The following is a 26,469-nucleotide window of genomic DNA, read 5'->3' as shown; positions in this document are numbered from 1 at the left end:
TGGCATTAGGAATTTCATTTGCAAGTACTTTCTAGGCCAGAATACTGAAGAACTCAAATAAACTTGTCAAATACTTTAATTCACAGATCTCATGGCTATTTACAGTTACATGCTTTGATGCCATGTTAGTACATTACTTCTAAAAAAGAAAGAAACCAACAGTGAGATTGAAAATTATTCTGTTATCTGAAATATTGTCAAATGATTATAAACCATGTCATTTTAAGGGGGGAGAACATTAGGAACATCAAAACCCCTTTTTTATAAGTACAGAAGCAGGAGAAAAGCTGTAAGATGAAGGGAAGAATGATGACTATAAACAAAAGAGAGCTAAAATGATTATTTACTAAGAATTGCAAATGCTCATTTTCTGAGTCCATCACAAAGTTCCATGTCATCTGCTGGGATTTGTCGTAATTTGCAGGGAGTTGATGGTGGAGGGCTCATGCTTTTAGTTTACCAAAATAAACCCAAGGGTTCCTTTTCCTAACTCTAGATGAAAACTGAGATTTCACTCTTCTTTATGGGGAAAAAAAGCAAAGGAAAAGGAAAAATGTCCCCGTCACAGCTTGCCTGCCCTCTGAACAGCTCTATGATGGAAATGGCCCTCCTAAGTGATCAGGGTGCAGTCAACAAACCTTTGTGAACCAGGGACATTCGAGGGCTCCAGTGGAGATGGCCTTTCACAGCAACAAGCACACACCAGACCTGGAGGAGTTACCTTTCCCATACACGGCGGGCCTGTTGGGGTCGTTCAGTTCTTCAAACAGTCCTGTTTCTATAATTTCTTCCTGCCATGCTATGGGGACAGCCCCTGTTGCAAATCGCTGGAAGAACTTCTTATCTTTGTCATCGAATTCTACCCCACGAACCTCAGAGAAATCTTCAATTTCATCTATGTCTTTGGCATAAACTACCGAAGGGTCTGGCACAAATGGGGGATCAACCAGACCAGCCTCCAGGCGGGGAAAGTTAATGGTTTGGAAGAAAGGGTGTTTCCTGGGGTCGTCAGACTTCTCCCTGTAAAGAAAGGAAAGCCATCAGCCCAAGAATGGACAGCAAACACAAGGAAAAGATTGCAGCAACCGTTTCACTGAAAAAGTGTTTATTGGGCCTGGCACAGTAGCCTTGTGGCTAAACCCTCACCTTGCCCACACCAACATCCCATATGGGCTTCGATTTGTGTCCCATCCGCTTCACTTCCAAATCCAGCTCCCTCCTTGTTGCCTGGGAAAACAGTAGAGTTTGGCCCAAAGCCTTGAGACCCTGTACCAGCATGGGAGACCCAGAAGAAGCTCCTGGCTTCAGAATGGCTCAGCTCCGGTCATTGCAGCCGCTTGGGAAGTGAACCATCGGATCAAAGATCTTCCTCTCTGTCTCTCCTTCTGTTTGTAAATCTGACTTCCCAATACAAATAAATATAAATATTATAGAATTAAAAGTAAAATATTTATTTATATCTATTTGAAAAACAGAGACAGAGAGTTTTCCCCACTTCTGGCTTGCTTTACAAATGTCTACAGTTGCAACCACGACTGGACCAGGTATAGCCACATGAGTGACGGAGGCCTTGTCCTTGGACCATCATCTGCTCTGTGCCAGAGAGCACATTAGCAGAAAGCTGGCATCAGAAGCAGAGGCAGGACTAGAATCAGGGCACTGGGATGTGGGATGCAGGCACTCCAATAACAACTTTTAAAATCACTTCCAAATCTACAATAGGAAGAGTAGTGTTTCTATTGTTTATTAATAGCATTCACATGTAGATGTAACTTTTAGTTAAGTTCTTCCCATGACTTTAACTTTTGGTATTTGATGGAAGTACTGGCAATGTTCACTGGGGTCAGATCCATGGGCCTGCAGCTTCCAGTTGTTGTCTGTTTAGGGTCACATAGAACAAGCCAAGTGAATCTCTGCTCCACATAACCAGCACTCACCTGGTAAAAGCTACAAGGGGAGGACTTCTGGCCTCACAGTTTAGAGTTCAGGGAGGATGCTTGGTGTGATTCCCAGATCCTCTTCCTGAATGTGGCTTCTTGTCAATGCAGATCATGGGAGGCAGGGACCTGGACTGAGTTCCCAACTCTCCAATGCTGGCTGTGGTGGGCATTTGCGGGAATGAACTAGTGGATGGGAGCACATACACTGTCTGTCTGTCTCTCTCTCCCCATCTGTGTCTCTTTATCTCTCAATTTTTACAAAAATGCACAAAAAAGGACAACACATGTCTCCTCACTTGTAATATGTCATAATTTGTAGGAGTAATAATCTTACTAGTATTTCTTTTTTTTAAGATTTATTGATTTTTATGAGAACGCCAGATTTATAGAGAGAAGTACAGACAGAAAAAAATCGTCCACCCACTGATCCACCACCCAAGTAGTCACACTGACTGGAGCTGAGCCTATCCAAAGCTAGGAGCCAGGAGCTTCTTCTGGGTCTCCCATGCTGGTGCAGGGTCCCAAGGCTTTTGGCCAAACTCTACTGTTTTCCCAGGCCACAAACTGGGAGCTGGATTTGGAAGTGGAGCAGTTTGGACATGAGCAGTGCCCATGCTGGTGCATGCAAGGAGAGGATTTAGCCACAAGACAATCATGCTTGACCCTTAGTGGTATTTCTTTGAAGATTGATTGATTTATTTCTTCAGAAAATAAGTTACACACACACAGAGATCTTCTATCTACTGGTTCACTCCCCCAGATGGCCTCAATGTTCAGGGCTAAGTCAGGCTGAAATCAGGAACCAAGAGCTTAATCCAGGTCTCCCACATGGGTAGCAGAGCCAACTTTCACTACTTTCCCTGGTCACTGGCAAAGCTGGGTTGGAAGTGAACAACTGGGACATGAACTGGTATCCATATAAGATGCTGGCATCACAAGTGACAACTTTACCTGCTACGGCACAATGCTGACCTCTGTGGTATTTCTTGAAAGAGTTCAGTCCATTAGTAATTTGAAATGAACGAGTGTAGTATGACTGAGCCATATTTGGTCCTCAAGACTACGCTATTGTGAAACCTCCTTCCTGATGCCAGATATTCCTCCAGCTTATGTCTTAGAATAAGGGGAAAAGCACATTCCCAACTGTGGAACCTCTTCTAGTAGGTATGTAATGTTGGATAACAAATTGGCCCAGCATTCGGTGGCTTCAAACAACAGATTTTCATCTCAGTTTCTGTGGGTTAATAATCTGACTTGGCTTCACTGGGCAGCTCTAGCTCAAGGTCTGTCTTAAGACTGTGGTAAAGTTGTTGCAGGGCTGGTCTCATCTGAAGGATTGAGGCTGGGGTATCTGGTACCAAGCTCATTCACATGGTGATCAAGTCTCCCTTGGCATCTTCACAAGCCTGTCTTTTGACACTGAAGCTGACTTTCTCAAGGGGCAAATGAGAGTTGGCGGCGGGGTAAGGGGCAGTTAAGGGCAGTGAGAGGGAGAGAGAGACAGAATCAGACATAGATAGATATACCAAGATAGAAGCTACAGTGTTTTTACTACCCGTCTTCAAAATGACTCTTCATCACTTCCTTCACGTCTTCAGAAGTTAGTGAATGTAGAAGTTAGGAGTTACTGTGGACCACCTTAGGGCTCCCAAGCCTACTTTTCTTATTTTTTCAGTCCAAATGTCAGGAAAATTTAAACAGGATCACTTTGTGGTTTGCAATTAAAAATGATTTAAACTTTTGCTTTCTTTGATAGGAATAGATGTGTTGGTCTGATGAAGAAATAGCTTCCATTTGGCAGACATTGACTCCCATCATAAATCAACCTACATAGAAATTAATTGCATTCATGGCGCCTCCTTTTACATTTTCCATCCCAGATACCTAAAAGCTTTTTGGGAAAGGATTGGATGTTGGGTAACAACTGCAGCAGACTCCACCTGGTATGCCCCAGAGGCTAAGCCCGGATAATGCAACCACAATGAGTAGGAATGAGAATAACTAGCATCCATTCAGGGTCTACTCTTATCCAATAAATACAATGGGAAATTCTTCTCTTATATAACCACGTTAACCAGTACAGCAATTGGTCTGTTCCTTGTTGCCTGTGCTTGTAACTTCTTGACTGGCTCCTGTATTTCTAAATAGCTCTGCAAATGTGGAAACCAGAGAACACAAACAAATTTTCCAAAAGAAAAATTGCAATGTCATTTCATTACAGAGATGAGAAACTCAGTTGGAGGCCTCTGACCTTCAGTCATGCCTCAGTTCTGCTTCTAGGTCTCAGAGCCAAAGTACATGTGTGTGCAAAATCTCCAAGGTTAAGGACTGTGAGGCTCAGAGCTCTTGAGATGAACTGAAGCTTTTGATACAAATGTGTGAACAGTTAGGTTTACTGAGATATAATTTACACAGAAATATTCACCCTTCTACAGTAGCAGGTGGATTTTCAACACGGCAGAAGAGGATCAGAGTTTGAATTCTATCCTAGTAGATGAGAAGCGAGCTCCAGACAGATAGACTTCAAAGAAAAATAGTTGGAATCAAGCCTGCTGCCATGAGGAGGGAGCATATGGGACCTGCATGGTGACCTGCAGTTTCCCAGGGTCTGTACACTCTTAAAACACATGCTGAACAGCTTCAGTTTGGATTAATGGAGCATGTCCTGGAGCTTGGGAGCCTTGGAACACTCTTCAGGATCATCCTTGCATCAGGTTGAACAGTTCTCAAGGAGGCCGTGGGTGATCCAGGCTTCCACAGCCTTGGTTTTGTCTTCAGGGATGGCTGCCTGCAGCCTTTTGGCAACTGACTGTGAAGGATGAGGGGACCGCAGTCCTCTCTGAGGTTTCCTTTAGGTTCTTCAGTAGCTCCACTGCAGTTCCTGGAGGACCAGCCTCATGCCGGATACTTTTTCTCAAGCAATGTCTGTGGTTGCAAGTACCACCAACAAAGACCAGTTTTTGCAACCTCTGCTCCTTGCTCTGGGCCACTGCACAGCCCATCGCTTGCTTTCACCACAGTGTTGTCATTAGAAGTGGCAAAAGGGTCTGGTGCAATGCCTCAGTGGCTAAATCCTTGCCTTTCATGCACCAGGATCCCTTATGGGTGACAGTTCATGTTCTGATTGCCCCACTTCCCATCCAGCTCCCAGCTTGTGGCCTGGGAAAACAGTAGCCCAAAGCTCCTGGCTTTAGATAGGCTTGGCTCCAGCCATTGTGGCCACTTGGGAGAATAAACCAGCTGGTTGAAGATCTTTCTCTCTGTCCCTGCTTCTCTCTGTAAATCTCTTTCCAATACAAAATAAATATGTATTTTTAAAGATGGCATGAAAATGATGTGCAGTGCACTCTGAACAAATAGGAGAGGCATCTTTGCTAATATACAAGTAGGAGCAGCCATGGAGACTTCTGTCCACTGGAGTGGATCCATATTTCAGAGCAACAACAGAGGCTCTTTTGTCATGGAACCTCACACAGAGATTACAATAGATTTTCTTGTACTAGTCAATGCAGAAAAGACACCATCTACCCATACACGAGGCTCACTATGGTATCCTTGCTGCCAAGAACAGTGGGTCTCTGGCATGAATTGTGTTGGAGAAAGCCACAGCTCTGCATGATTATTTGCTCTTGTTCTGCTTTGAAGGATCAGGATAAAATCTGTGAAAAAGTTGAGTGATTTGTTCAGAGTCCCCATGTAATATTCAGGAAAGGTTTTGGCTCCTTTTCAGATTCCCAGACCTGACATCTTTTCGGTGATATCTAAAGAAGGATAAAGGCTCTCATTTATTTTAAATGCTATGAACACAGCAAGGTGGTGGTGGGGCACTTGAACTCTGCTGCATGACACACTATCTAGGCATTTGGAGGACTTCCACTGATCATCAAACATGACATCATTTGAGGGAATTCTCTAAAAATGCAGAGTTGGACTGAAAATGTTGGAAGGTCTGTCTCTCATTGAACAGCTGTCATGTTACATGCCTTTCCTCCAACATGGTAAACAGATTGATTCCGAACAACCATAATAACAAATGCTTTTTCAAAAGACTCTGCTTGATGAGGCAGTTACAGGCAATGATCCAGTGCTGTAAGGTGGCATTTTCCTTAGGAAGTTTGTCAATATTTTATTTATAATCCCAGAGTGTGCTTGTCAAGTCTTCACATAGATATTCATTCAAATACATTCATAGAGACATCTCAGTGGCAGTACGCCCTTCAGGGAAGCCATCTAACAGAATGCCTGCTTTCCTGCACTCTTGGCCACACTTTGTCCTCTGGTCCTCAATTGGACAGCACAGTAGGGGTTGGCAGTGACTATTAGTGGCCACCAGGGCTGGTTCACCTGTCCTGCTTGGGCACATAAGGAAGCTCTGTGGTCCTTAGATAGTATGCAAAGACAGAAAGGTGTAACTTCCTAGCTGGGTCAGCCAAAACCTCTGTTAGTTCTCTATGATCTCTCTTCTGCTATAGCAAAAGCAAGTTGCAAGCTCTGATGTAGCTGTGAGATGGGAAGCAGCCTGCTTCTCTGTGTCGCTACTTGGAACAAAGACACCCCAAAGAGCTGTTGAATCCATAATGGGCTTTGGGTGAGTGAGAAATGTTTGTTTTTATTTGAAAGAGAGAGGAAAGACAGAGAACTTCCATTCACTGGTTCCTCCCCACATAGTTACAATGGTTACAGCTGAGCCAGCTAAATGCCAGGAGCCAATGCTCAGTGCATGCGCAGGGGTCCAAGCACTGACTATCCTCAACTGCTTTCCCAGACCTTAAACAAGGAGCTGGAAAGGAAGTGGAGTGACTGGGCCATGAACCAGCACCCATATGGAATGCTGGTACCTTACTCAGAAGTTTAGCCTACCACACCATGCACCAGTCTCAGAATTACTTTTTGGTGTTTTTTTTTTTTTAAGATTTTTATTTTTTTATTGGCAAGTCAAATATTACAGAGAAAAGGAGAGACAGAGAGAAGGATCTTCCTTCTGTTGGTTCACTCCCCAGGTGGCTGCAATGGTCAGGGCTCAGTCAATCTGAAGTCTGGAACCAGGAGTTTCTTCTAGGTCTCCCATGTGGGTGTAGGGTCCTAAGGTTTTGGGCCATTCTTGACTGCCTTCCCAGGCCACAGGCAGGGAGCTAGATGGGAAGTAGGGCCGCCGCGATATGAACCGGTGCCCATAAAGGGACCTGGTGCATGCAAGGAAAGGACTTTAGGCACTAGGCTACTGCACCATATTCTGTATTAGCAGGAAGCTGGAGTCAGAAGGTAGAACTTGGCATTGAACTTGGATATTCTGGTATGTGACACAAAAATCTTCTTGCTGGGTCAACTGCCCACCCTGAGAAATCATCTTTCATTGTTTAAAGTTACTGAGACTTGGTGGTTTGCTTGTTACCACACATGGCTTTTTCAGTATTACAACCTTGAAATCGACCCGGGAGAATCAGCTCCATATTCACTTCCACACCATGTATATTTCTGTCTGCCTTCAAAATCTGATGATCTGTCATGCTTTGAAAGTTATTACAAATGGATTTTGTTTGGTTATTAAAAAATCAGGTCAGCTTACTTCCACACTGGACGATCCTAAGCTAAGTTAGCCTTGTTCCAGCGAGTTAGAAGATTGAATTATCTGCCTGCCTAAGTCCTGATGTTTTGTTCAAAATCAGACATACTACTTCCAGGTTTCAGATTTGTCTGTATGTTTAGATTTTGAAAATCCGGTCCTGGCAATTTAAGACATTCAAGCTTATAGTTTAGTGAAAATAGTATCTGATAATTTCCTTAAAACAAATGAATAATAATGATCACCTGTTGAGTAATTCAGATCAAATGCTTTACCTATGTGGAATACAATATACCTAAGCCTCAAAATGCCCCACTGTTTAAGCTGAGGTTCTTTGTAGAAACAGAACCAATGGAATGTTGAAGAGGTCCCTGATGCACCACTGTGACGTTGAATTCATTTTGAGCCAATCAAAAGGTGTAAACTCTGAACTCCAGCAACTCCCTAAGGCAGGGCCTTGCAAGAAAATGCAAGGGGTCATATATGCTTCCCAGGAAATTAGCATTGGAGAGAGAAGATGCTGACATCACACTGAACAGGCACTATCTCATCTCCTTCCTTGCCTTCTAAGCATCCATCTGTCCTTCCTAAAAATCATTTGTTTTCCTACAGCATCCCACTCCTCCTCTTTCTCTGTACGATGACATATATGCTTTGAAATCTGTCTCTATGTCACATTTCTTTACCATGAGGATTCCAGCATATGGACGTGAGTAAAATAGGTCTTTCCTCTTGCTAAGCCACATCTTCCATCAGTTTAATTTGCAGACTCTCCAAGCATTGCTACCAAGAAGGTACTGGAGGTTTTTCCTACCCAACAGTGAGTGTGTGTGTGCAGAAGGAAAGCAAGAGAGTTAGAATTTAAGGGATTGTTGCATGTGACTGTAGAGGCTTGGCAAGTCCAGGGTAGGTCCAAGGGCTGGAGACTCACAAAGAGTTGCAATTGGAGCCCAAATACATTCTGATGCCAGAATTCCCATTGTCTCTGGGAAAGCCAGCCTTGTTCTAGGAAGACCTTCAGCTGATTGAATGAGGCCCAACTATATCATGTGGAACACCTGTTTTACTCAGTCTACTGATTTAAATGTTACTCATCTAAAAACCTGCACAGAAATATCTAGAATATTTGATTAAATACCTAGGATTTGTGCCCTAATGGAATCATCACACCCAAAAACCTTTCGTTTTATATATGAAGATGCTGAGATTTAAAGAAAGCAAAAAAAAAAGAAGTGTAAAATTAATCTTGACTGTACTTACCAGTTGGCAGTATCAAATGCACTCCCTTAAGAGCTGTTAAGTGACATGGTATTTTATTGGAGGCATTTGGAAGGGGCAGAATTTTCTGAAAGTACAATTCTCAGTCCTGGAAGTTCAGAAAAGCTTTCACTTTACTCGTTTTTGAATAAATAATTCATTTGCATGGTTTAAAATTCAGAAGAGGAGCATATTGTGCAAATTTTCATCTGCATCCCCATGACCAGCCCCAATTTCCCTTTCTCACAGGCAACCAATCCTATAAATTCCTTGTATACACTTATTTACAACTGTCTTGAGTTATTGATTCTTTTTTCTTTTTAAATGCAAATTGTATTTTTTCACTTTAAAAGGTATCTTGGAATGTTTGAATATGGAAAAATACTGAACAAAAATCATATGCAGCTCCAATAGGGAAATAATAGCATTTAATTCCAAGGCATGCTGCAAACCCAGTCACTCGGGACAGTGCTGTTCACAGCAGTCCTCTGCTACAAGGTGGCTTACCTGCTTCCTAAGCGTTGCTCGGGCCTCTTGGCCAGGAAGAGCCTGCAGATATCTTTTGCTTCCTCCGTGAAGTTATCATTTTGGAAGATGACATCTTCATTCAGGGTTCTTTGCCTTATGTCTTCCTTGCTAATCTTTTCCTTATAATCTTTGAACGGTGTTCGTCCAGCAACCATTTCATAAATACTGCATCCCATTGCAAACCAGTCCACAGGGTAGGAATAACTCACTTTTTCCATTAGGATTTCAGGAGCCATGTACCCGTTGGTTCCAGCCTGGATGCCCATGAAAAAAAACAAAAGAAAACCACTAATGTGATTATAGCACACACTGCTGGTTGCCTACCAATAGCAAATCTCTTGTTTTCTTGTTAATTTGCTTAAGGTGCAATGTTTCTAACCTCCTCTTTCTATGCTTTCCCAGCAACCCTGCTGAATAAACACAAAGAATTACTGGCCAAGGGACAGGCATAGCTGTCCTTGGAGTGGGAAAATCATTTAGCCTCTTATTATCTTATTACCTTATCTTTCTTAAAGTTATTTATTTTATTTTATTGAAAGAAGGAGAGAGAGTGAGTGAGAGAGAGTGAGAGAGACTGTCCCCATCCATTGATTGATTCCCTAAATGCTCACATTGGTCAGGGCTGAGCTAAGTTAAAGCCAGGGACCAGAAACTCAATTAGTCTCTCGTGTGGGTGATAGGGACTCTAGCATGGGAGCTGTCACCTGTTGCCTTACAGGGTCTGCATTAGCAGGAAGCTGGATTCCGGCTCTGTGAAGGATTCAAACTCAGTCATTTTGACATGGGATGCAGCGTCTTCGCAGCTATGCTCTGCTTGTCACACCTCATCTTGTTTTTTAAAGGATGTATTTTTATTTTATTTGAATGATAGAGAGAGGAATTTTTCACCTACTGGTTCATTCCCCAAATGGCCTCAAAGGCCAGGGTTAGGCCAGACCAAAGCCAGGAGCTTCTTCCTGGTCTCCCAGCTGGGTGCAGGGGCACAAAGACCTGGGCTACATTCTGATGTTTGCCCACACACATTAATAGGGAGCTGCATCAGAAGTGAAGCATCTGGAACTGGAGCCCATAAGAGATGCTGGTGCCACAAGTGGTAGCTTTTCCCGCTGCACCACAGTACCAGCCCCATCACTTTGGTTTGAAGTTGTCTCTGGGATCCCCTAATTTCTGATTCCTTAAAAAAATTAAAGATAATAGATAACTAGAAGCATATGGGTTTTAAAAAAAGATTTATTTATTTTTATTGCAAAGGTTATACAGAGGGGAGGAGAGACAGAGAGGAAGATCTTCTGTTCAATGATTCACTCCCCAAGTGACCGCAATGGTCGATGCTGTGCCGATCCGAAGCCAGGAGCCAGGAACTTCTTCCAGGTTTCCCACATGGGTGCAGGGTCCCAAGGCTTTGGGCCGACCTCAGCTGCTTTTCCCAGGCCACAAGCAGGGATGGGAAGTGGAGCTGCCGGGATTCGACCCAGAGTCCATATGGGATCCCGGTGTGTTTAAGGCAAGGACTTTAACCACTAGGCCACGGCGCTAGGTCCAAGCATGTTTTTTTTTTTTTTAAGATTTCTTTTATTTTTATTGGAAATGCGGATATACAGAGAGGAAGATCTTCCGTCTGATGATTCACTCCCCAAGTGAGCGCAACGGCCGATGCTATGCCGGTCCGAAGCCAGGAGCCTCTTCTGGGTCTCCTGCGTGGGTGCAGGGTCCCAAAGCTTTGGGCCGTCCTCGACTGCTTTCCCGGGCCACAGGCAGGGAGTTGGATGAGAAGCGGGGCCGCTGGGATAAGAACTGGTGCCCATATGGGATCCTGGACGTGCAAGGCAAGGACCTTAACCACTATGCCATCGCGCCGGGCCCCAAGCATATGGTTTTTAAAGTGTAATGCTTTGTAATAGTGGATGTGCACACCTTTTCTAACCTATGATATTTTTACTTGAGTTGTGTGATGACATTAAAATCATACTTCTCTCCCTGTCTGTGTATTATATAATGAACACCATCAGTATAACTGAGAAAATTGCAGAATTTCAAAAGAAATTTCATTTAGCCTGCATGACCATATACTGTAGGCATGCTTCATGATTGACAATATATGTTGGGGGCATTGCAACAGATTCAGTTGGCTAATCTTTAGCCTACAAGTGCAAGGATCCCCATTGAGGATCATCATGTCCTGGTTACTCCACTTCCCATCCAGTGCCCTGCTTGAGGCCTGCAAAAGCAGCAGAGGGTGGACCAAAACCTTAGGTCCCTACACCTGCATGGGAGACCCAGAAGAAGCTCCTGGCTCCTGGCTTTGTATCAGTTCAGCTCCAGCCATTGTAGGCATTTGGGGAGTGAACCAACAGATGGAAGACCTCTCTCTCTGCCTTTCTTCTCTGTAAGTCTACTTTAAAAATAATAAATAAATACATTTTAAATTGACAATAAGTGTCAAATGAGCATTGGATTAAAAACATATAAACTTACAATTGTGGCTAAGTACACCTAACAAATAGTTTATCATCTTAATTGTTTTTAAGTGTACGGTTCAGGCATGTTTAAGTGCATCCACACTATTTTACAATCAATCTCCAGAATTCTTTCATCTGATAAAGCTGAAACTCTGAGCCTGTTCAACACACGCTTCCTGTGCCTTCCTGATAGTCCCTGGCACCTACTCTTCCACGTTAGTTAAGTCTTGAGGTTGCTGGAATTTGACTATCCCTAGTATCTTGTGTAAATAAGATTCTACGCTACTTATCTTTCTGTTCCTGCTTGTGATTTCAATACATTTACTCAATAAATATCTAGTGATTACTGAAATGTACCTTGCTATTATAAAGTATACATTACATTACAATGTATTTCTACCAAATGAATAGGTTTTTGGTAAAGGCACAGTAAATAACTCATATGACAATTAAAAATGCAAACAAAGAGCATTCTAAAGTGACCATAAACTTCTATTTGTGCCTAAAACCGATCCCCCAAACTATGGCCACAGATGTGGAAAAACAAACACATGTATTTGATAAATTAACTCAGATTTCTAGGAGAGTAATAAGAAAAAAAGACAACAGAAATCAAACTGTTCCTGTCCATCAACGAAGTTGGTTCACTTTGACATATGTGCCTCAAAGAAATGACTCAGAAGGCAGGGAAAGGAACTTATTTTGAGATTTACCCAGTCTCGTTGTTCATAATAGACACAAGCAGTAGAAACGTAACAGTTTGTCAGTGCAGATGACAAAGCAGAGTCTGCCACCACGACATTTATGTATGGCATGGTCATTGCACCCTGGTTGCAACTGTGCATTTCAACATTTCAAGAAAAGTTTAAAGTGGTTAGCTGCTCATGAAGTCATTATGTTTTTTTCTGTGCATAGTATATACAAAATGCTTGTGGATTATGAGATTTCGTGGGTCACTTCTATACACATAATAAGAATGGGGAAAAAAAAGATCCAGAATAGTTGACCTGTGCAAAAGTGTTTTGGAAGGGATTGTCCATGAGTCATCAGAGCCCTGCTGTTTTCAGAGGAGCTGGTATATAATTTAGGTGACTGTATGTTTGCCTGGGACAGTGCTGGCTTACATCTGTCATACTGGTGTCTTGTCCAGTTTTTACATTTGTCCAGACGCAAGGATTGTGTGGGCGCCTGGGAGGCTCACGATATAGTCATACTCATCTTTGTATCCAAACCTAGGTACTTACCACAGAGCCCCACTCAGTGCAAAACCAACTAAGGTTAAATAAACAACAGAAAAGATGGTGACTAGATGTTTTTCTATTTGCCATCTAGTAAACATCTATTGAGTAGTGCCCTGTAATGAGTTCTAGGAACATGAAGATGTTCATAGCCTGCTCTTGCCCTTAGGGTTTCACAGTCAGCTGGAGACAGGTCAAAAGGTTAGCACAAGAGCAGGAAGGCCAAAGGATGTGTGTGTGTGTGTGTGCGCATGTGCATGTGTATTCATGTTGGGGATCCTCATTGAGGAGCCACAGCTGAGTTCAATTAGTGAGGGCCAACTCTTATCCCAGGTATTGCACAGCTTGTTCAGGTAGTAAGTACATGCAAAAGCTGTGGCATGGGGGGTTCAGCAAACTGCAAGGAGTGTGGTATTTCTGGACTACACAGTCTGTGGGATGCAGTGAGGGTGGTAGGGGGTACTATTTCTGCTCTCCTTTTATTTTTCCTCTTCTCACTGTGGAGGTCAGATGGCTGAAGATGCTGCCTTGCAGCTTTCTTTGCAGCCAGGTCACCGTGGGGTGTGGGCACTCTTGAGAAGGAGTTAGCTGAAACTGCTGAGGGTTGGTTCAAAGGGAAGAGTGAGCTTAACTGAAAATACATAAAGGATTAAGTGAATGGATAAAACAAGTCTAATAAAATGTGAATGATGCACAATGGAGCATTGTTCGGCTATACTCAGGAATGAAGCACTGATCTGTGCTACAATATACATGAAACTGGAAATTATTGTGGATAAGTGAAGAAGACAGTCATGGCTGTGCACACACTATAGAATTACACTTAAGTGAAATATTCAAAGCAGGCAATTGAATAGCAACAGAAGATAGAAAAACAGTTGCTTAATTAGGAACAGGAGTGAAGAGGAGAAGAAAGAAGGTGACCCAACAAGGAGGGGTCAGGAAATGCTTAAAATCCCAAGACCCTTCCTCAAAACTTTGGTGTCTCTCTCCCTCCCCCTTTTGAGAAGCACCCCACCTCCTGGCTTCCCTCTCCCTTCCCTGCTCACCTGGTCCCTTTGCAAATAACCTTTTCTGTCTGCAACAGATTCCCAGCTTTTTGTGTCTATAATAACCCGAGGAAAGAACCCACCAGGCCTTTCTGGTAACAAGAGGGGTCTGGGAGTATATGGGGAATGGGGCCCCAACACCACTGTTCCCAGATTTCTCAGGGGTGATTGTGGTGAGGGCCTCTGCCCACCCCGAGGCACTAGCTGGCCTCTCAACCCAGGGACTGCAATTAAGCCTTGGGGGAAAAGTGCTTCATAGATTGTGTTTTCCTTGCCCTTTTTTTGGAAACACTGAACTTCTCTTTCATACTTCTTATCATTCACTCCTGTTTTCCACCTCTGTGTCTTAATTTTTTTGAGGCAGAAAATCACTTTTGTTTTTTTCCTCTAACTCTTCTAAGGCTTTAGAAAAAAAAAAAACCAATTTTTAATGGGAAATCTCAGATGCATACAAAAGAAGAAAGATGAGAATAATAAACTCAACATACCTTACATTTGGCTTTAGCAATGATGAATATACAGTTTCTTTCATTTCATCCATCTCTCTAGCATCCCTTTGCCCAGGCTGTCCCAATCACACATTACTTCTAGTTCCCTATGAATCTCTGCACACTGTGAGTTTTCCCCCTGTGTGTGCTGACTTCCAGTGAGTGACATTAAGAATTGAGATTCCTGGGCCCGGCGCGGTGGCGCAGTGGTTAAGGTCCTTGCATGCCCGGGATCCCATATGGGCACCTGTTCTATCCTGGCAGCCCTGCTTCCCTTCCAGCTCCCTGCCTGTGGCCCGGGAAAAGCAGTTGAGGACGGCCCAAAGCTTTGGGACCCTGCACCCACGTGGGAGACCCGGAAGAGGCTCCTGGCTTCGGATCGACATAGCATCGGCCGTTGCGCTCACTTGGGGAGTGAATCATCAGACGGAAGATCTTCCTCTCTGTCTCTCCTCTCTGTATATCTGCCTTTCCAATAAAAAAAAATAATAATAATAATAAAAAAAAAAGAATTGAGATTCCTCATGAGCAATAAACGCTTGCTCAGTCAAAGGTTGTAGGGGCAAATGGACAGTGTACCTTAGCACAGGCAGTTATGAGACACATGCTGAGAGAAAAATTGGAAATGACAGTAGATGAGATTAAATATTTTCTAAGAGGTTTTACATGAATATCTTCGTAATAACTTCATGAGATAGAGCCTTTTTTTTATCTCTCATTTTGCAAATAAGAAAATTGAACCACAGAGAGGTTAAATCTTACTTACTCAAGATTCACACTCAGGTTTGTACTGGTTGTTTTTAATTTTTATTTGTTTATTGAACGAGCAGAAAAGAATAAGTGTGCAATCCTATTATCTGACTCCCCAAATGCCTGCCAAGCTGGAGCTGGACCAAAACAAGAAACCAGGAGCTCACATTAAGTCTCCCTGGTACTCAATAAAAGTCTCTGGACCCAATAATTGGAGCCATTACTACTGCCTCCCAATGTCTGCATTAGTGGTGAGCTGGAGTCAGGAACCTATGTACTCCAACATGGGACATATGGGACATACGGGACAATCGTCCACCCCAGGCCTGCACTTCTAGCCACTGGATTATATTGCACTTATGGAAGTAGATGAGATGGCTTTTTCTTATCCTTCCAAGTTCCTTTAAGGACTTCTTTTTTCCTGCTTAGATTTCTTCCTTCACCCCATCTGCAAGTCCTTGGTCTTGGTCCATTCTCATTTGCTTCTCTTCTCTTTTTTACCAATGAATTTCCCTAGCCAGACTCATTGGCCTGGTCCAGCTGCTCCACATCACAGGGGCTTCTGAGAGGCGGGACCAACCCCTGGAGCCAGACTCTGGGATCCTCTCCCTCACAGACCTCTTCAAGAGAGTAAACACAGAATTGACCATGGATTCCTGCCCCCAGGGCGGCGGGGTGGAGGGGAGGCAGAAAGAGCATCCTCAGGTTCATGCCAAGTACTTCTCAGGACCACCTCGTTATGATTCTAAAGTCAGAAAATATCGGCAGCGGTAGGACTGGGAAGGGGACCACCTCCTTGGAATAGAGGGATTTCACTGCTGAGAGAGGCATTCGAGGCGCAAGCCTGGGCTAAGCACCCACATTCCATCGCAGCCTCCAGCTGAAAAAATTAATTGCCTGCCCTTTTTGCCATTTGTCTTCTGCCTGCGAACTGCCTCCTCCAAGTGGGCTGGGAGGAGAGCACGCCAAGCAGCATGGGGCAGGGGCCAGCCCGCCGACCTCTCCCAGCTTGGGTTAACTCCTGCAGTTACAAGGGGGCCCTGCACTCTTGCCTCCGCTGCAGCATCAAAACAGGCTGGGCAGTGCAGGTGACCAGGGGGCAGCCACGTGCAGCAACAGCAGGCCCTGGTGGAGGGTGCTTTTGCCTGTTTTAACTTCTTGCCTCCTTTTGTTTTGCTTTGGGTTTTATACTATCCTTGGGAGACACCAAGTCAACACCCCAGCCAGGCAAAACAAAACATGCCCAAGCATTGCGCTGCAGCAAGATCTGACCCCCTAAGGCTGGAGGAAGCTTGGCTACCTCCAAACCCCTCCCCCAACGTCTCCTGGGTGGCACAGTAATCCCAAAGGATTGCTAATCTCTCTCTCTCCCCTCCACCCACCCCTCATTTCCCATCAAGGGCCACCTGTCATCTACAGGTGTCTAAATTGCCAGGAAAGTATACACTGTTAGGAGGGTTAAAGACCCACACCTGTGGAGACTTGTCTCCGCATTGCTGACTGTGCTGGCCTCGGACACTGCCTCACACTGACCCCCATAGGAGCTAAGTGTCAGGGACCAGGTTGGGCCAGTGTGGCTCTCTCTAGATAGCAGTAGACTGCGTTGTTGCCTTTGGGAGGACAGAAAGGGGCCTTTCAGGGAGCTGGGATGGGTACATAGTGCACATTCTAGGTTTCTCACAGTCACAAAAAATGTGTGCGTGTGTTCTTCCAAACCCAATGTCAGGTGTAAGCCACCTGTTCCTACACGTCTTAGAAAATGGCATTATAATCTCTTCTCAAGACAAATGTCCATGTCGGAACCCTGGAGTGGCCCAGACCTTCCAGGAGGAGGAAGCAGGAAAAGAGCAGCAGCACCAGCCCGTGAACGTGGCCGATGGAGCCAGAAACCGCCTGCGTTTGCTTCTTCCCCAGCTCATCACAAGCCAGATCCAGTGGACAGCACAATCCAAACAGAAAAGGGAATCACAATGTACATCTTTTGTTTGCCGTGGCAGGAGAACTGTTGAGCAGAGGAAAAAAACAAGCTGAGCTTAGCGCTATCAGCTGTTTCCTGGGGCTCCCTCCTTCCTTCCTCCGAGGGGGGCCTGGCCGCTTTGTTCTTGTTCCCAGCTGCTCCTCTGTGCCTTTAAGCAGTGGCCTTTGCAGACCTCGGAGGAATGCGACGCTACGACCCCAGGGGACTCAGCCCCAGTCTCCACCCAGCCCGCCCAGTGCAAGTGCTCCCAGAACCAGCCTGAAAGTGAGGAGAAAGTGCCTCTGGCTCTTGGCTGGGTCTTAGGTGGCTTCCTCACCCAGGGTCTTCCTGCCCTGCTTGACCCCTGCAAAAGCACCTGTTTCAGCAAGTATTGCAGTGGGGGGGGGGGGAGGGGAGCGGTTGATGTGTCCCAAGGAGGGGCTTTCTGCAGTCCCATAGTTTAGAGCCAAATGCATCCCAGCTCTACCAGGGATTTAGCTGGTCACCGTCAGCCAGTGACTCAACATCTCTGTGCCTCAACAATGCTTCTATCATGGGATTCGGATGAAGACTATGGTGAGGACCCAGAATAGATGCCTTCTCCCCAAAGCCTGGCACACAGCAGGCTCTCAGTCAGTGACTGTGGTCACCATTGCTGGCTGCTGGGTGACCCGGGCAGGACAGTTATACAAGAAGAAAACCACAGAAGTCATGAAAACTTGTGCCAATCCAAAGGACCTGGCAGGTTGTCAGGGATCAGTAATTGGAAATCTGGCGCCGGATGCATTCTCCAGTGGTTTCATGGACTGTGAAACAGCAAGCTCAAACCTGTTAGCCAGGGTGCCTCTAAGATGCTTGGATTAACCGCCCCCCCCCCTCCTCGGGGGAGAAGCCCTGTGGCTGGAAGGTAGCAGGTGGGTACCTGTTCACCCAAGCCTGCCTGGCTACAGCCCTGGATTCTGAGGGCTCTTTGTGCCAGAGCCCAACTGCAGAGCCCCCTGGGTACCCACAGGATCTGTCAGGAGAAGCAGAAGGATTTGCAAGAGGGTCTGGCACTCAGCTGCCTGACTGATTCCCAAGTGGCCAGCCACCCTTGGCCAGACATTTATCTACCTTGTTTCTTAATCTTCTCATCTGCCGTAAGAGGCAGGTGGTATTAGCCAGGCTCAGGGAAGAGGCCTCCCTGCTCCTGGGGTCAGGTGCAGGCTGGTGTCCAGCCTGACACACATGCGCAGAGTGGCTGGGGGCAGATAGCGTGGGGTGAACTGCAGGCCCCACCCTCCCTGCAGTCTGGCAATCATGTGAGGGCTCAGCAGCCAGCTGAGTGGCAAAACTGGGCTCTGAACACTTAAGGTCCTACTTCTCGTCCCTGGGAACCACATTTTATCAATTACTCGTGATTTAAATGGACATGGATGCTCTGAGCTTCCAACTTATATCAATAGCAAATTCAATGATGCAGCCATTTTGTTTGGTGGCTGGGACCATTTTAGTGCCTGGGTGATCTTGTGATCCTTCTCCGCCCCCTTCTGCCCCATATTTCCTGGTCAGTCTGGGTGACCCTCTCCCATAGCCAACCTGCACATCCCCAGTCACATTTGTAGCGTCACCGCCCACCTCTTTGTTGGCCTCTTCCATCTCTCCTGGGGCTTCATGAATTCAGGGGGTTTCTTTGCCTCATTCCTTGTTATGAACTGGCCAGCTCCCCTGCGGCCACAGCCTCCAGACCTTCCAACTCAGTCTCTCCTTACATTAATCCATTGAACAATGTGGCTGCCCACTCAGCTCCCATACTCTTTCTACAATATACTACTACTTTCTACAATATATTTCTTCATGTATTTCTTTGAGATGCAAAAAGATGGAGAAACTGGAACAGACTGATACATCCTGGGCTCACTCTCTCCAAATGCCTGGATGCTGCAAACTCAATCTAAGACAACCATCCACCTGACAGGGACACAGTAACTAGAGTCATTACCAAGATTCACATTAGCAGGACACTGCAGCCAGGAGCTGAACTAGGTAGCAAACCCAGGTGTTTCTGTATGGGATCCAGGTGTTTTAACCAGTGTCTTCATTGCTAGGCCAAATGCCTACCCATCTCCTTCCCCTTTCTCTCTTTTTGATTGTCCTTCCAATTCCCTTTTTTGATTGATCACTTCCCTGCTTAATAGCATGGCTCCCCCAGAACCATGGGTAGTGGGTACAAAGCCTTTGTCGAACTCCTCCAGCCTTTGGGAAATGGTGTCTGCTGGATTCTCCAGTTGCATTTGTTGTCATGTTTCCTACCCTGTGGGAATGCTACATGGGGTGGCTGCAGAACCCCATGCACTTCAAGGCCTTTTACCCAGGTCCATGGGCACTACACATATTGTGGGCCAGTTCTTCTGGTGCTGGGGGCATTGCTGGGTGCTTAGTAGCATCCTTGGCTCCACTGTGTCACTACAAACCACACTTCCCCAGTCAGGACAGCAAGCAAGATCCCCCAGTATTGCCACGTGTGCCTTGCAGGTTTGGCAAAGGCACCCTCAGGCCTGTGCCTGGCTTGCTCTTCTTCCTGTGCACCTATCACCTCCAACTTGTCCTTGAAACCTCGACTTGGTTGGCATTTCCTCCCAGAATTCCTTGGTGATCTTATGATCCTTCCCTTGCCCCCCTTCCATCCTATATTTCCTCTCCCATAGCCAGCACGCATGTCCCCAGTCACATTGGTATTGTCACTGCCTACCTCTTTGTTAGCCTCTTCCATCTCTCCTGGGGCTTCATGAATTCAGGGGGTTTCTTTGCTTAGTTCCTTGTTATGAACACACCCTACCCAATAAATCATCCTTTTAACCCTGAATCCAAGCCATCACGGAATCCCGTTCATTCTGAATCTTCCCTCAAATCTACCCATCATACTCCACCTCCACAGGACCCCTCTGTGACCCAAGCTGCCATCATCTTACCTGAATTACAAAGATCACAATCCTTCTAAATCCCCTCTAATCTGTTTCAAAACAAATTTGCCCCCTTGTTGAAAACCTCTCAAAGGCTTTCTGATACTTTTAGGCAATAACCCAAAGTCCCTAATGGAGCCTGAAATGTCAGGTTTGGTCCAGTGCCTGACCAAACTCGCCCTCTACTCTACAACCTGCATATTCTCTCACCAGGTGCATTTCATTTCCTGGCTCCTTCTCAGTTGCTTTAAGCACCATGATCCTTGTCCTGGCTATTCTCCTGGCTGGAGTACCCTTCCTTACCTCTTCTAGTACATCCTTAAGTGTTTGACTTAGACCCTCTTCAGGTTCTTGACTTCCCATCTCCCAGCTGCTCAGAAACATCTGTACCATGGGATATACTGCTGTGCAGAGGCTGTCTTGACACTTGTAAGCATGCATTTTTGAATCTGTGCCACTTAAGTGGCGTTCGAGGAGATGATGGAATATGTATCGTGGCCTTGAGCCTCAGCTCAGCATAGCCTCCCTTGGCCACCCGCCAGCCTCCCAGGGATGGGGTCTCAGTGATCTGCATCCCACAATGACTGCTGTTATCTTCAACCCCTGTGAGAGTCTGGACTTGGGGTCAACTAATGCTACTTCAATCCCTCTCATAGGGCATGGGTGCCCAGAAGGGTCCCTATTAACTCCTTTGGGATCTCTTAGCCTGAGAAAGTATGACAAAGAAGTAGCCAAAAAGCCCACCATGATTGGTTAAAAAATAAAGCTCAGAAGGAGAAAGCTTCTTACCCATATTTGAATAAGGAGGTCCCATGTGAGGAGTGTCACAGGTTGCAAGACAAAACAAAGTAACTAAATATGAGATAAGCATTTGGGTCACTGTTCCAACATCACCCTCATTCCTGACAAAATAAGTAGCAAATTTTTGAGATTCATAAAATCTGAAGGTCATGGCTTTCCAAAGAATGCTGAATTTGAAAAGACCTAGCATGTTGCCCAAAGTTCCTGTTATATACGTGGAGACTCCTAAAAAATAATCGGAGTGGCAGGCATTGTGGCACAGCAGGGTAAACTGTAACCTGGAGTACCTATATCACAATTACAGGTGTCTGTTTGAATTTCCTTCCGATTCTGATCCAGCTTCCTGTTAATGCGCACCTGAGGCAACAGATGAGGATGGCTCAAGTCCTTGAGTCCCTGCCATCTGCATGGGAGACCTGGATGAGTTCTTGGCTCCCAGCTTCAGCCTGGCCTAGTCCTGGCTGTTGTGGGCACTTAGGGTAAGATTAAAAAAGAAGAAGAAGAAGAAATCTGTGTATCTGTCAAAAATAAAGAAATATATAGAAATTTTTAAGAAGTAAGTGAATTTGTGTGACCACAGATGTCAGCTGAGCACAGACAGCCCCCTCCTGCACCAAGTCACGGCATTTTGGTGAAGGAGCCCATGACAACAGTGAACCCATAAGGTTATGTTGCCTTGTGATGTTGGGCATCTTGGTTCTGTAAGCACATATGCCCCAGAGAGTTTGTGCAATGATGAGCTTTCTAGATCTATTTCTCAAAATACAACCCCATCACTGAGAGCTCCATCTCTGCACTTAAGTGCATTTATTAACAGTGCCTGTGAATGGTGGCCTGTCCCAATGGTAATTACAGTGATGCCTGTGTATGGGAGGCTATCTCTTAGACACAGGTCACCAGCATTCCCTGGGCTGCTGGGGAGGAGTTCCTTTTTTGGAATCTTCCTGTCAGGGGCTCAGATGGGGTCTGTGGTGACCAGAGAGGGCTAACATGTTTGAGTTTGAGTTTGAACTGGATGGAGATTTTTCTACTTTGATATCAGGAAACATTATAGGCCCTGTGCTGCCTTGTGCATCACTCAGAAGGGTGGAGCCCAAACCCTAAGTGCTTTTGAGTTGGATGCAGTTGGACTCACATCACTGACTTAGTGGTGTGATTTTAAGTGCAAAACTTAAGCTAAGTCTCATTCTCCCTACCTATAAAATGAAGCTCATTTACTTTTAGTAGTTCTAGATCCCATCATCTTTTGGCTAAGGGGGTCAGAGGTTTCTAAACGTTTCAAACCACAGAGCCAATAGTGATTATTAGAGGCACCCATCATTTTTGCCCCCTTTGCATTCTGATTTTTACTATATCACCACATTTGCTGTGCTCTCAGTTCACAAGATGTGGAGCGGGGGCGGGGGAGGGGAACAGCCTCTGTCTGGCTCTAGGGCAACTATCCTGTCTCAGGCTTAGTTGGGGTTGGGCACATGATCTGGGAATTCTGATGGATCCATTTCTATAGAAGTGCTTTCTTTCTGTGGGAGGCTTTCTAGTGGGTAGGATGTGTAGGAACAGTTGGTGGACCACTGCAAACCCAAGGGTGAAACTGACAGAGAAGAGCTGCACTGGGAAACAGACAAAGACCTTCAGCACAGGCCTAGTCACTGGGCTGCTTAAGTTACAGAAACCATTGACTGCATCTTCCTAAATGAGATATTTTTATTTTGTAGGAACCCTGAACAACAGCAAGTCCATTGAACCCAGAGAAACTTCTATGTTCTTCTTTTACAGGTATTTTTGCCCTAGTCTCCCACAGACTGCTGCGTAGACTCATGAAATCATGGAGCTTGAAGATGCCCAAGAGGTGGATGCTGTGAGCTATGGCAAAGCAGAACCAGGAACCAGCATGCCCCTCGCCTTTCTGCCTCATCTCCCACACATCTGGATGAAGTCAGCCCTTGAAGTGCCTCCCTGAGTTCTGGAACACTAGGAGAAGCAATAGGATCCCATGGACCAGGAGTGATCCTACTCTAGGAGTGGCTGTATACCATTCAAGCCTCCACAGACAGTCATTATGTTTTAACAGAATAGAGAAAGCTTTGGGGCTTGAAGGAGCCCAGGTGAATGGCCAGGGACATTCAAAGCCTCATGTGTGACTTTGGGTCCTGATTACTTTACTAGTGGGTCATCCCAGCAGCTCCTTAATGGGTCCCCTTCCCACCCTACCCCTACTCTTTGGAGTCCTGTTCCACAGAATCAGAACCATCTTCCTGAAGGATCACTCCTATCCTGCCACTCTCCTACTCAAAAATCTCAAATGTCACTAACCACACAGTTTATTGACTCCTGTTCTGTAGGTCAGAACATTGGGCACAGTAAGGTGGGACTCTACTGTTAGAGCCTCACAAGACTGAAGGCAAGACAGTGGCCAGGCTGCATGCACTCTTATCTGGAGTCCAGAGGACTCTTCCAGGCTCCCATGGCAACAACACTATTCAGATTACTGTGGTTGTAGGACTATAGCCCCTGTTTCCCGGCTGGCTAGGTGCTGGGGCAGCTCTAAACTCCCAGAGACCACCTGTTTCCTTGGACACACAGTCCCTCTTAGTTTCAAAGCAAGGAACTATGCATGAAAGCCCTTTGGCATTTTACATTTCTGCCTTCTGCAATCTCTGACCTTTGTATCCCCATTGAAAGCATTCATGGAATTAGGCCAGAGGCCTGACCAGATAATCTATTGATTAGCTCAAGGTCAACTGATTAGTAGCCTTAATTACATCTTCACAATCCCTTTGGCCTGTTCATGTAAAGATCATAGAAGTGTTATCTTATTCAGATCCCAGTCACACTCAAAAGGAGGACATTATTCAAGGGCAAGAAGTTTATTTGGTTTTTTTGGAGGGGGGAAGCATCTCAATGCCTCTGCATGCATCTTGTCAACCTCCTTCACATTGTAGCTACATTAAATCACCTGCTGTTTCCCAAACTTGTCACTACCATCTTGCTCACTCACTTTCTTCATTGTCCTCTGTGCCTTGCAAAGCTGTAAACTCTATGAAAATCTGTTTAATGTGAACATTTAAGAATCAGTTGGGTGTCCTTGTTTTCTGGGGAATTTACCACCCTTGTGTACAGAAACTTGGCGATAAATATTGGAGTTCTAGAGGTTTTGTGTTATTCACTTAATATGATTGCTTCTTCATAATTCTATTTAATCAAAGGATATGCTGCAAATCAGTTTAAACCACACTGATCAAAAATTAATATCAACTCCCAATGTTCTCATCTATATATTTTTGTTTCAAGCTAGACTTTGTCCAACATCAGTCTCTCATGTGAGTGGCAGGAACTCAATTCCTGAGCCATTTGCTACTGTGTCCCAGGTCTGTGTCAACAGGAAGCCAGAGTCCAGTGCCAGAGCTGGGAGTCTCCTCCAGGGACTTGGACAAGGGACGGAGGTTTCCTAACTGCAAGACCAAACACCTATCCCAACATTTTACTTATGATGCAAATTACCTTTAAGAATCATGGAATTTTAGGACCCAGCCCCCTCACTGTCCAGAAGAGAACTGGTTCAGGAGTATAGAACAGAGCATGAGGGTGGAACACATCCAGTCCTTGTCTACCACTCTTTACACCTCACCACGAAGCCATGAACCACCCAACCAACAAGGAACTCCTTCCAGCCCCTCCTCCCTGTAAGAAGCCAGCCAAGTGGACTGCAAGCAGCCAACTAAGCTGATCCTCTTATGCTGCTTATGCTGTCTCACTTAAGGCCAGATGACAACATAAGGGCTTTAGGGAAAACAAAGCAAAAGAATTAAGTCTAAGGTTCTGTGGGCTCTGGCAACAGCCTGCTCCCCTCCTCTCCAAGCCCTGAACTTGGGGCAGGCAGAGAGCCACTCACCCTCTGGGTGACGGGCTTGTCATCTTGGATTTGCACAGCCAATCCCAGGTCAGACAGCCTACAGTTGCCAAGGTCATCTAGGAGCACATTCTCTGGCTTCAGGTCCCGGTAGACGATGCCCAGGGCATGGAGGTGCAGCACTGCACAGGTCATCTGGGCTGAGTAGAAGACCACTCGATCCATGGCCAGACCCCGGGTGCCGACATTGTAGATGTGGAACTTGAGGTCTCCCCCATTCATTAGGCTCATGACCAGGCAGAGATGGGTCTTGCTCTCAAAGGCATAGGCCAGGGAGACGATGAAAGGGCTATTTACTTTCTCCAGGATTTCCTTTTCTAAGAGAGCCATCTTCTCACCATTTTTCTTCTTTAGCCGCTTCTTGTCCAGTTTTTTACAGGCATACATCTTCCCAGTGTTTTTCACCTGGACGGCACATACCTTGAGGGGAGAGAGAGAAAGGGAAGAGGAAGATTTAGAAGATAATGGCTCTAGAGGGAGGCAAGGGCAAGGGCCATTAAGGAAGGCCATTAAGCAGGTGGACGGAAACTTACAAGACAGAGGGAGGGCCATGAGACCATGTCACCCTCACTTGGATGCTACACAACCAGTGGTTCTACACTTAGGCATGCACTGAGCAAAAGACAGCTTGCATGGGGGCTGTTCACAGGGCCTGCACATGGTGGCCAGGTGAAGGGACTGCTACAAGTGTCTACTCAAGGTGTCATCTTGCTGTCATGCTCTCGGGTCCAGGACATGGACCTCACGAAAAGGATCCCAGGTCAAGTCCACATGGGCCTGTCCATCTTGTGCCATTTGTAGTAGACTTCAGAGGGAACCAGGAAGAGCAAGGGCGAGGGAACTTGAGTCTTGCTCCTTATCCCTGCACAGGTGGTACAGGAAGGAGTTCCCAGGGAACTGCACAGAAAACAATAAACGAGGCAAAATGGCCTCTCCCTCCGTCCCCTTATCCAGGGGCTCTTCCCAAACACCTACCTCTCCGAAACCACCTTTGCCTAGCACCCGGAACTCGGTGAAGTACTTTTCTGACACCGGCTGCATCTCGAAGAGTTTCCACTGCAGAAACTTCTCATAGAAGGGACTGCCCAGGAACTCCCGAAAGGGTTGCTCCTGCAAGAAGCTCATGGTCTCGGCACGTGCCTGAGCCATCAGGGCAGCCTGTTCCTCTTCCGTGGTGGCAGCTTGGCATTTGGCGGCCAGAGCCGGGCTGAGGAAGGCATGCGGCTGCCCCGGGGCCAGGCTTTGGACGCAGACAGCAACCAGTCCCTGCAACAGGCTGCTCTTGGTGGGCCCCTCCTCGGCTAGCTCCCAATTCTGCACCTCCTCCAGGAAGGCGGTGGCCTCCCGGTACGTGGGCACCGTGGCCAAGAAGTCTTGGAATAGGCGGCGACCGATGGGCTGCTGCTCGCAGAGGCTGTGGAAGTGCACGGGCAGCTCGCGGCGGAGCTCTGCGCAGGCCTGAGGCCCGGGCAGCGCCAAGCTGCGGCGTCGCCGTTGCATCTCGCGGCTGTCACCGTCGGACGTGTTCCGGGCCTGCAGGTAGGCCGTGTTGGCTATCAGGTTGTCCAGGCCTCCCATGTCGACCAT

General features: G+C 46.0%; 1 protein-coding gene across 1 annotated transcript; it reads right to left on the bottom strand.

Moving 5' to 3' along the window:
• Nucleotides 1-683: 683 nt before the first annotated feature.
• Nucleotides 684-26,469, bottom strand: GRK7 (G protein-coupled receptor kinase 7). The gene is made up of 4 exons (XM_040974904.1): nucleotides 25,858-26,469; nucleotides 24,865-25,302; nucleotides 9,268-9,542; nucleotides 684-1,020 (listed from the first exon to the last, which is right to left on the bottom strand). Exons 1-4 carry the CDS (start codon nucleotides 26,467-26,469, stop codon nucleotides 684-686), a joined length of 1,662 nt encoding a protein of 553 aa, XP_040830838.1.

Source organism: Ochotona curzoniae, unplaced genomic scaffold (genome assembly GCF_017591425.1).
Source record: "Ochotona curzoniae isolate NIBS_2020 unplaced genomic scaffold, NIBS_Ocur_1.0 contig_2599, whole genome shotgun sequence".
NCBI lineage: Eukaryota > Metazoa > Chordata > Mammalia > Lagomorpha > Ochotonidae > Ochotona > Ochotona curzoniae.
Note: the sequence above shows the minus strand (reverse complement) of the source record. Positions and strands in the feature narration are given on the sequence as shown.

What these genes read in the sequence shown, in the direction of transcription:
- GRK7 (XM_040974904.1), bottom strand. Translation starts at nt 26,469, where the DNA reads ATGGTCGACATGGGAGGCCTGGACAACCTGATAGCCAACACGGCCTAC. An exon ending in GCAAAGGTGGTTTCGGAGAG is followed by an intron (nt 25,303 to 25,857) that starts GTAGGTGTTTGG and finishes TCTCCCCTCAAG; the next exon opens with GTATGTGCCGTCCAGGTGAA. An exon ending in ACAAGCCCGTCACCCAGAGG is followed by an intron (nt 9,543 to 24,864) that starts GTGAGTGGCTCT and finishes ATGGGCATCCAG; the next exon opens with GCTGGAACCAACGGGTACAT.